This window comes from Pseudomyrmex gracilis, unplaced genomic scaffold (genome assembly GCF_002006095.1).
Source record: "Pseudomyrmex gracilis isolate BER0280 unplaced genomic scaffold, ASM200609v1 scaffold_281, whole genome shotgun sequence".
In the NCBI taxonomy this organism is placed as follows: Eukaryota; Metazoa; Arthropoda; class Insecta; order Hymenoptera; family Formicidae; genus Pseudomyrmex; species Pseudomyrmex gracilis.
Window position 1 is genome coordinate 62,405 of NW_018020865.1, and position 11,863 is coordinate 74,267.

Below are 11,863 nucleotides of genomic sequence, written 5' to 3' on the forward strand. Positions count from 1 at the left end.
TGTAAAAAGTAATAAGTGTTTCGAATAATAAGATGTTAGAAATTGATCAATTTTTTTTTTAAAGAGATCAATTTGTTTTCGCGAAATGTGTCAAATACTTTGTTGAATTGTCGGTAACGAAAACTAAGATTACTTATATAAATTAGCAGAATTTTGTCTAATTCTGTCACAGTTTAATTTTTACACAATATACAGTCTTTCTTATTTCAAGAAACGGCTATACCAGAAGGAAAATATTACACTGTGTAAATCTCTCTATGTATAAAATTATTTTTTTTTAACTGAAAAAGAGAGAAAAGTACAGATCGAAGGTAGCAGCAGAATTTTGGCTCGAGAAGTTTCGAACTTTTTTCTTTAAGTCTCTCGTAAAAATCCATCACAAGTTTTATAAAAACTTTCTTCACATTGAAGAAAAATATTTTTCTATTTGAAAAGTTTAATGTTTGTGCTATAAGACAGGTTTGCAGTTACAACAGAGAATCGACTATTTTTTGACATATATATAGCGTGAAATTTATTTCCGGAGTCTGCATTCGTTTGCAGGTTTATCCGTGCAGACGGCATAGAAGCAATAACGACGGCGATGTCGCATTGGAACGCACATCGGAGAAAAATATTTCCGTGCTTGTAGAAGATACACGCACTCCAGCACGCGTGCTTCTCGGCCTGTATCGGCATATCTGTCGGCCGTGTCTCTCGGTGGCATGGTAAATATGTGGTCGGACCCTCATACACACATATCCGCGCATAGCAGCCCAGTTGGGTCTCTAATGATGATCTACGGTTAGCTACCGCGCACAGCTTCTATAAACCTCCTAATTTCTCCTCTATAAATTCGTCGACAAGGGGAGGAGGGAAAGGAAACAACATCCCTTTCCTCCGCGCGTTCGTCTTTTCTTTCTCTCTGTCTCCGCGCTCTTGGCTTGATCTTCTTCTCTCTGGATTCCCGCGGAGATCGAGGGACCGCCGATTCTCTTCTCTTCGGACCTTTCCATTCTCACCGTAACCGTCATAAATGCGCGACTGTATTTAATATTTTGCGAGCCTGTGTGTGACGCGTATCGTTTATTATCGACCGTCGCTCTTGTGAGCCTTACGAAGACAGTGGAATTAAGCGGGAGAACGAAACGGGAAGGTGAAACTAGAGAAAAAAAGAAGACAACGCGACAACGATTGCTTTTTCGAACAAATCTTGCAAGAATCAAAGAAATTGAAAGATGTGGCAGAATCATCTGGCGATATACGAGGCGCGTTCTTTATGCTCGCTAGCTAAAAAACATTGTTGAAATGTTTATCGACATTTTTTTGTTGCTTTTTTTGATACGATCAGTTGATAGAGTAAATTGCCAACATTGTCGAATATTTGCGTTGCGACAGTATTGCTAAGCAATCGTAAAATATGTTTGCGAAGGTGTCAGACAATTGGAAGAGTTTATCGCGAGAGGCGACAAAATATTGCATGTCACTGTACAAGGTGTCCGACAATTACTTTAACATTTCTTGTAGGCAAGTAGAAGGAATAAACCTGAGTTGAAAAGTCCTAAACAATTTTGCAAGATTCGCAATAGTTGTACCGAGATCTTAATTAACAAAGATCCACGAATAAGCATGCATCGGGCTGTCTTACGAGCTCACGGTGTTACCCATAGCAACATATGGGAGGAGCTAATATTATATAATAGCATATACTACAACATATACATAATAAAAGGTAACCGCGCGAAGCGCGCCAGGCTGCCTTGCGGATCTTTGTTAATTAAAATCTCGGTAACTATTGCGAATCTCATAAAATGATATAGAACTTTTCGACTCAATTTTACTCCTACCTGCCTACGAGAGATGTTAAAGTAATTGTCGGACATCCTGTATATGTTCCAACATGTATGCAGTATAATTTAACGAGCAACTGTGCAGATCGTGAATCATATATATTGGAATGTTTTTTAAACCCGCAGTTAAGCATAGTTAGATCTAGTTTTTGCTCAGGAATATATCTCTCAATTTCTCTGAGAATTATTATCTAAAACAGAAGAATAAATGTGATTAACATTTAGAAGGCCGCAGTGGCCACTATAGTGGCCAAAGGTAGATAACTATTTAATGTAACAATCAAATAAATAAGTAATTAATAAACTAATAAATGTACAGACGGTCATGAGAACCGTTCGCTGGATGTTGTGCGGAAATATGCGTGTATATATACAGGGTGTCCCAGAATTGGTGTAACATCTCTCGTGAACAAATAGAAGGAGTAAAACTGAGTCAAAATGTCCTATACCATTTTGCTAGATTCGCAATAGTTACCGAGATCTTAATTAACAAAGATCAGCGAATAAGCATGCATCGGGCTGTCTTACGCGCGTAAGACAGCCCAGTGCGCTTCGCGCGCTAACAGTGTTACCCATAGCGACATGGGAGGAGCTAATATAACAGCATATACTATAACATATACATATTAAAATGTAATTGTGCTACGCGCGTAAGACAGCCCGATGCACGCTTATTCGCGGATCTTTGTTACTTAAAATCTTGGTAACTATTGCGAATCTAGCAAAATGATATAGGACTTATCGACTCAGTTTTATTCCTTCTACCTGTCTACGAGAGATGTTACACCAATTCTGGGACACCCTGTATATACGTGTCACGTGTAAATCTCACACGTGAGTTTTTGAATTAAGATTTCAATTCTTAAATTCATATAGGATGCTATACTTGCATCTCATATATGAGAGACCCCGTAAAGCCTCTTAACTAATTTTAAAATATTGCAAAAAAACTCCTTGGCCATAAATATAATTAATAGAACAAGGCCTGTTACAAGCAATTAAAGTCTTGAATGTACAGAAATTATGAACGAGTAATAACAAAATTGTATACGAAAAACATGCGAACTCTGTATAACATTCGACACTTTTTACACTTGGTTACAGTCTTTTCATTGTGTTTGTTTGTGCTTCTCTACAGTGTTACTTCAGCTTACTTTAATTACAAGACCATTCTATCTGCAAGTGGACAATATTTTACTTTCCTCTCTCCATCTCTTATTGCGACTTTATATGACTTTGTTATTTACTACTTTCTTTTAATGTACTTTTGCGACTGAAGAAGTTACAAGTGAGAGCCAAAACGTTTCGCATGTTTTTCGTATAAAAATTTTGTTATTACTCGTTTATAATTTTTCTATATTAAAGACCTCAATTGCTTGTAACATAGACCTTGTTCTATTAATTTATTTCATTGTTACATACTATTTACGAGCGTTATCAATCTTATTCTTTATAACTATTTAATGTACATATAAAGGTGCATATGCATATATATATATATATATATATATATATATATATATATATATATATGTGCTTGAGAAGCATGTATTTGTGTGTGGCCACTAGGTGGCTACCATACATTATGTTCTCGCAATCAATTTGGCGCGTCGGGAGCATAAGAAGCAATTCGCGAGAAAAAAATTTCGCCAATCTGACATCAGAATTGTAATTAGTGATATCAAAAACCCTTGCTAAAATTCAAATTGTAAAAATTTTTAACATTGGTCATATAGTTAACCATTAGAGGACCGCAATAGTGGCTAAAGATACATAACTATTTAATGTGCATATAAAAATATATAATAGGTGTATATGCGTATACACATATTAATGTATCTGTGCTTAAGAAACATGTATTTATGTGTACTTGATAAAAGTTGACGGTGTCATTTGTGTTTATTACATCAAATTAGATGTCAAACTCGGTATGTATGTTCTACTTGTAATACTGCATTATGCGTAACACTTTGTTTTGAAAATTTTCATATAAAAGAAGCATTATTGTAAACTCCTATGGATAAAATATAAATTCATTTATAATTTTATTTTTCCATTCTAAAACAATAAATAGCAAAATAAAAAAAATGCAAAAATAAATTATAAAAGAAAAAAATTAAAAACTACAAAAATGACAAAAAATTATTAAAAAAGGGCTACATAACTTGTCCACGCCGTTAGTTCTGAAGGAAAGGTAACGCTGAAGAAAAGTTTCATGCATGAATGTAATTGCTGTTACTCATTTAGACTCATTTAGGTTGGCAACACTGTTCCTAAGTAAAATTTTGATAATCTGACATTAGAATCGTAATTAGCGATATCAAAAACTCTTACAATCACTAAAATTCAAATTTTGAAAATTTTCAACATTGGCCATACCTTTAAGGACCGCTCTGGCCACTATAGTGGCCAGCAATAAACTCGGAATTTTTGTGCAACTTGTTGTAGGTTTATGTATACATTTTATATACGTATATATTTTACGTTAAAAAAATTCAACATTTTAAAAGAAAAATGCCGGATCTCTATTAAGGTTAAAGAAAAATTAAATATTTAAGAAAATTAAATATATTGAGATCTGTGTCAATATAAAAATACAATATGTCTTTGACTTCCTGTAAAAAATATATTTATATATGTACATATGTATGGTCTCATAAAGCATTAACTGTCATAAAGTTGATTATAGATTACTAATTACTATTTATCGGATACTGTAAAGTAGTAATAACTCATGTTTTTATTGATTTATCAAACTCTCTTTCCCAACCATAAATTATTTTTTAGGTAACGTATAAGAATCTTTTGTTTCAAAATAATTTCAATTTAATATATAAAGAAGTACGAATTTTCTAGATTATCTTAGAATGTAATATGTATACTTACACGCGCGCGCGCGCAAACACACACACACACAGAGAGAGAGAGGGGGGGAGGGAGAGAAAGAAAGAAATAACAAATAAATATCACTTGTATCAAGTAAATATCACCTTTATTAAGTATATAATAAAAATCAAGTACATAATAAAAATTCTGTTTACTTATCTAATAAACGTGTTTTTCGACGAAAATTTATATTATTTTCAAAAAAAGAATATGTTCTTTTAAGTATATAATAATCTTTTTAAAACTTTGACAAATATATTGTAATGACGAGTATATTATTAAGAAAATTTTTCTTTGAAGTTAACTATTGCTTAAAAGAAAAAAATAAATTGAATAATTATTTTTCTTACGATAGAATGATATTTTTTTGTGTATATGTATGTATACAGATAACCTAACTTAACGCGGTATTTGAACAACGCGTTTCGATATAATGCGGTTTACAAGTTGTAGTAAAATAAAGTCTAACTCGTTTTTTCAATATGCGCGCTTATGCAAGTCTCATATAACACGATTTATATAACACGGCATTTTTGTGGAACGGAATATCCACGTAAGTTATACGAAGGTTACCTGTAAAAATTTTTTCTGAAAGATTTAAGATTTGTGGTTTGAGATGCAGTTAGATAAAAAACAAAGTACTAAAATAAAATACAATAATATACAAGTTTCTGCAAATATGAGATGCAAATACTAACTGCAATGAAAGCAAAAGGAAAGACAAATAAAGATCCTCAATAGTATAACATGGGAAAAAAGTATATAAAGTTTTTTTATCAAAGATGATTCATCATTATTTATCTTACATGTAGAATACTCTGTATATTAATTATGTTAGTTTTTAATTATATTTTAGTTATAAATAAAATAGAAGAATTATCACTACATGCTACACTACACAACAAGATAAAGTGATATATTGTCCTCTTCTCTTCTTCTCTCTTGTGAACAATATAATTTCCTATTTCCTTGATACACATACAATGTATGTGTTTCACAAGGTCGTATCTGCTGTTTAGATGGACAAGATTGAGAGTCGAGATACTGACAGAAAGTACGATCACGGTTCAGAGAGAAGGGCGGGCAGAGGAAAGCTGGAGGAGGGAAAACATCAGGGCGGAGCTTGAACATAGGAGGAGGAATAAAACCGCGCAAACTCGCAACGAGCATCTCTCTCTCTCTCTCTCTTTCTCTCTCTCTCTCTCTCTCTCTCTCTCTCTCTTTCTCTCTCTCTCTCTCTCTCTCTCTCTCTCTCTTTCTCTCTCTCTCTCTCTTTTCTTTTCTCTTTCTTTTTCTATACTTCTCCCATCGAACAAGGAGCCACCCCATCCGGTTTTCCTTTTTTTTACCTTTATAGATTTTTTAGCCGCGCAGCCTTCTTTTTTCACTCACCAAAAGACATGCGCAAATTGCTGCCCGAGCACTTCTGATTTTTCCTACTCAGTCTTTCCCTCTCTCTTTCTTTCTTTCTTTCTTTCTTTCTTTCTTTCTTTCTTTCTCTCTCTCTCTCTCTCTCTCTCTCTCTCTCTCTCTCNCTCTCTCTCTCTCTCTCTCTCTCTCTCTTTTTCTCTCTATCTTTTTGTATCTTTTTCTTTAGTTTTTCTGTTCTTTATAAGGGCTACACAATTTGGTAGATTTTAATGAATCATTTATTTTTATTTATACTAGTTGCCAAAATTGCTCTGCTTTTTTCGAATTGTTTTTTATTTATTGCATCATATTAAATATATTTTTTTGTTCATGAATACCACCACAGTAAGTTATTTATTTGTTTCTGAAAAATGATTAGAATGATTAAATTATTTATATACATACTTATATGTGTACTTTGTGTGTGCGTATATTTTAAACCAAATAACTACTATCAATAACCAAAAAATAGCAAAGAAAGCGACGAGCGAAAACAGTTTAATAATAGCAGTTTGATTCGATTTATTATAGCATGGAAATTGAAGATCTTATGACTTCTTGTAATCCTTTTGCTTGCCTTCTTTCGAACCAGTTATTATCCGTAAGGAAGCTTCTTTGTTAACTTTTCTTTCTTCTCAATTTATCGGACTTCTTCCAGTTTGGTAACGAGTCTCGCTTGTGGCTGCAATAACTAATCGTGTATGAAACGGTGAGACGGCTATTTGCCGAGTCACACACAGGTTTGATTTTTGCAGAACACAAGTCCCTTAATTTCAGACTTAATTAACTTTCAATGCACTTTACGAAGAGGTGTCAAAGTACTTGTAAATATGCACACAGAAACGTTTTGCTATTATATAGTCAGCTAGAAAAATTTGTTGAGTCTACTGTAATTTTGTTTCATCAACAAAACAACTTGTTAATAAAACAAAAGTCTCAATAAGTTTAACAAATTTTTCTGGTCATATAATAACCAATAATTTCTTGTTATTTTAGTAAATCTTTTTTTCGTGCAGGTAATGTTGTTATATATATGTTTACAGCAACTAAATGATATGTTGAATATTTCAGAAAATGATCACATTTGATCAAACAATAAATTACACGTTTAAAATGTTGCATGTTGGCAAAAAAATAAAAGAAATCAATAAATTGCAATCGACAAAAGTGTTGGAACAAAGTTATATTTTATAGATCTGTTTTGTAGGTGTGTGTATTTAAAATTTTAAAACTTAACAGTTCTGTTAGCCCTTATGTATGATATGTACATATGACACATCTGCAATCCTTTTTATCATTAAATTGAGAGATTTAAGTTATGTACAACATAACACTTATATAAAATATAATTTGATAATATGTGAATGTGTGTGAGTCAATTCGTGGAAAAAGCGTTCGATTATGCGTGAGTCTCATTAATCCTTATTGAATTCTCTTGCTTCAACAACTATTAAGTTGATGAACAACAACTTTTTTCAACGATATATTAAAAAGTGGAAGTGATTTTATATTTGTTAGTAGCAACAGTCGTTGAGATAAGAAAAGTTTACATTTAACGACAGAGATTAATGTTACATCTACCTTAAGAAAGATTGCTGAAATCAGCCGTCAGCTTTTTTCAATCCAATTAACGTGAGAGGATTATTTTGGAAACACTGTGGTTGCGGTCGCATAATAGACTACTACGATTGTCTTCTATAGCGCGAAAGGATTAACCCATAAATGAGCGCAACGACTCGGTTTTAAAGAACGCGAAATTGTCTCCTTCTCTCCCTCCCCCGGTATCATGAAATCGTCGGAATTGTGCCTCGAACTCTCTTCTGCTGTGTCTGTGGATGTTAAAGTTTTTCCGATAGTATTCACGTTTCAATCAAAATCATTCCGACGCTAATCGGTTTCTTTGAGCTTTGAGATGTTGCCGGTTATCACGCAAATAATACTGATAAAAGACGACGAAATTGATACTCGATTGTTATTTATCGTAAGATGACAAAACACTACTGATATCAAGTGCAATCGATTTACAGTGTTATTTAAAAAAAACAATAATGAAACCAAGTACAAAACACATATTAAAAAGTATTCTCGTATAATATATCTTCTCGCATTTATAAATTTAAAAGCTGTATTGAAATAAAAGAAACAATCGAAAATAATCATAACAAGTATCAAAGACTCGATCTTGTCAACTTGAAACTGTCCAATCTTTGGAGTTCTCATATTTAGCAGAAAGGATTTCTGACAAATCTTTCTATTGCTTGTTTCCTTAGAAATTATCCGATAATTTGTAAGAATGAATGAATGAACGAATGAATGAAATAATATTTCATTTCGGAACTTTATTGTAATTCGAATTTAAATTTCTTTTTCAAACACTGGAGAAACTTCTTCATTCAAAACTTTTTTTAGACAAATAAAAACTCAATAATTAATAATAGTTTTATAATGCTTTGAAATTAAGTCTTCAAAATTAGTTTTTGATCAGCAGGACAGTTTAGTACCTAGCTTTTAACAATGTGTTTTTAATATGTTAATCACAGATATATAGATACTTTTTACTGCATGTTATTAAAAAAATTTGTTTGTTGTAAATTGAATTGTAAACCATTATAAATGTATTTATAATGGGATTTTCTAGTATGTACTTAGCATGTACGCGAAGGCAAAGAAATACAATTGCGATATTCCCTGTCGTGCATCTAGTAACCCGTTCTTTTGCCTTTCACGTGGCATAACGAGAATTCTGCGAAACTATCGCAAGGTTGTTGCTTAGATTAGGAACGATGCGTGTGTGCACGCGAGCTACGTGACGTACGTTACGACAGCGCAGCACGCGCGTTATTTGCGCGTACTCGTTACACGGGAGAGTTCACTATCTCTCACTCAATTTAAGCCTCATCCGCTGTAAGCGGATCGACCAAGCTGGCCTTTTAATGTCGGATAGTCTCGCCTCTCTCTCCCGGCTGCGAGGTATAGACGCCTATAACAAACATTATCCGCCATAATGCTCCCGTGTAAACATACCTACCTACGTGGTGCACCAGCTTCTCGTCTCCTCTCCTCGTGTTCCTCTCTTTTCTGTTCAAATAAAAACTTGCCTCTCGAAGTTTATTTAACCGTTTAGCTGGCGAGTTAAGTTTCACGCGGTTAAATCGACGACTTTTCGGCATTTTGCTTTTATAATTCGTGTGGCCACTTATTTTTAGGTGTCAATAGTAACACGTGACGCTAACAGTCTATATTCGACAATGCTTTTAGACTTTACAAAGTTGTATGCAATTCACCCCGCCAGATCATTTTGTTTCATATACTTATAGCTTCTACTTTTTTCCCGTATTATCTCTGTTTACACACTTTTTTCTTCTATTATACTTTTTTTGAATTGTGAAAATTATAGGTAATAAGTGGAAACTCGTATGTTTTTTAGACGAAAGAGTACGCTTGTGACAACGGCTTGTCGGTAGCGGAAAAAGAAGCGCAAAAGCTGGTGGATAACGCGAGACGGCCATCATCGCATGCGAGCGGTATCGCTCATCGGAAGAACAGCTCGTGGCCGGCGGAACAAGACAGAAGGAGTAGCGCGTTAAAAGAACGTGATAACAGCGGCGCAGTGGCGGGTGAGCTGGCTTGTCTTGCGGGCTACTTGAATATGGCGGGTTACCTTACAGGCGCGACCTGCGCCTCAACCGGAAACCATCAGTATCATCCCCACGGACATCCAGCAATGGGGGTTGGAACGCATCCGCATCCTCATTCTCACCCTCATCCGGGTGCGTCGCACCCCGCTTTACCGTCACCATTCGCGCTCGCTACACACGGCCATCCGCATGCTCATCCTCTCGAACATGGACTGGCTCCTTTTCCACAAGGTGAGTCATAAGTTTTTTCTTTCTAACCGAGAGTTTAAAATATTGTAGCGCAGATATCTTTTTTCGATTAGATAAAAACATTTGCTTGTAATTTGATGCGATATATGTTAAGCAAATAAAAGAAAATTAGAAACTAGAATTTTTTTAACATAAAAATCATATTTTTTAAGAGATACATTAAAAAATCATTTAATAATTAGGTCACTAAATTAGTGCAAGTTATAAATTTAAGAAATTTAAGAATTCATTTAAAAAATAGAGTTGACCTTCAAATGCCTTTGAAATCGTCTACAAAATTAAAAAACATCGATGCACTTTTCTTTCCCTGTTGAAATAAAAACAATTTTTGTCTGAAACATTTTTTCATAAAATGCTTGGTTTTCAAAATATTCTGTTGTTTTAATTTAAATGGCGCATCTTGTATAATATGACACATACCTTTTGCTACGTTGTCGCAAAAACCAACTTTTATTTGAAACATAAACGCTTTGTTTTCAAGATAATGTATTATATTAACTAGAAAAAGAAAACATTTTGTGTGTGACATTTTTATTATATAATTTATCATTATACAGAGTGTCTGTTAACTTTTGACACAGCCGAAGTGTGTAAGTAGATTAGGTAAATCTGAATATAAAAGTCATTTACTATTTTGCAAACTTCGCTTAACTTAATAGTTATTAAGATATAAATTAATAAATGTGAGCCAATAAGCGCGTGGGAAATGATGATCGGACCGTATAAGCGTGCATGATTATCAGCTCTAAAGAAGAACGGTTTATTTCATGCAATGTCTTAGCAACGACAGGCAGAATAAACAAGCAAAAGCGATGTGTAGCTTCTTGCAATCATCCGATACTCGGCGGTACGCAACGAGTAACAATGAGAAAGGGGAAACCACACTGATTTCCGCGATCAGCTGATTCTCATATTCGTTATAACATAACGAACAACGACGAGCGGCATGTGGCATAGCCACGCGCCGAAAAATAAAGAAAGAGCATCCTCTCATCCGATTAATAATGTTTTTTAAGAAATGACAGCGCTTTTCTTACCTTTACGCTAGATAGCGGTTTTATATGGAAGTCCTCAGGATTCCTAAACTACTCATTATTTAATGCACTGCGTATCGCAAGAAAGAATACATTAGGTGTATTGGACACATACTGGAAGTTCTCGTCGTGAACACTTACAGATTTTTTTCGCACTTTATACACATATCACGCTCTGTAGAATATTGTATGACCGGAAAATCACTGCACAAATTGGAGCTGCGCAACGAACAGTTTATTTATAATTCTTTTTGTTGGTGTAAAATACCACGGAAGCTTTTTTGCGATTGAACATGCACGCGATCCGCAAATATAAAACGGTATCAAGCTCGGCACATAATGATCTCTTACTCGAGAATCAACTGACTGATCGTTTTTTATTTTTCATCGGCGACAATTGTTTCTGCTTGGATTTGTGTGTACGACTTACATTCGTGCAGTCGCGTATTTTTAACGAAACAAGCTTCCGTGTTCTTTCACAGCAACAAAAAGAATTATCGACACATCTCGATAGTAGAATAATTTATTTTGATTAACAAAATGTGCAAAGTCCATGCTTTTACGGTTAGTCACTATTACTTTTCATTATGTATAATATACAGTTGTGGACAACAGAGGCGTTTTTAACGTCGGTGCAACCGGTGCGATGCACCGACGGGCCCCGGGATCTGCGGGTCCTCGGTGCATGATAAACATTTATAAATTTATAATATTCATAACATTACCTATCGGAGTTGCGAGTGCCGAAAGATCATTTAGTGTATTAAGGAGACTTAAAAGTTATTTAAGAAGTACCATGACACAGGAAAGAACATCT

The 11,863-nt window shown here is 34.3% G+C and overlaps 1 protein-coding gene across 1 annotated transcript in view; it reads left to right on the top strand.

Annotated features, from left to right (window-relative positions):
• LOC109859748 (putative uncharacterized protein DDB_G0291608) overlaps positions 1-11,863 on the top strand; it is a 64,083-nt gene that overhangs the window by 34,790 nt on the left and 17,430 nt on the right. Inside the window, exon 3 of the mRNA XM_020438286.1 lies at positions 9,553-9,994. Within this exon, the coding sequence (XP_020293875.1) occupies positions 9,553-9,994 (442 nt within the window). The remainder of the gene's footprint in view (positions 1-9,552; positions 9,995-11,863) is intronic.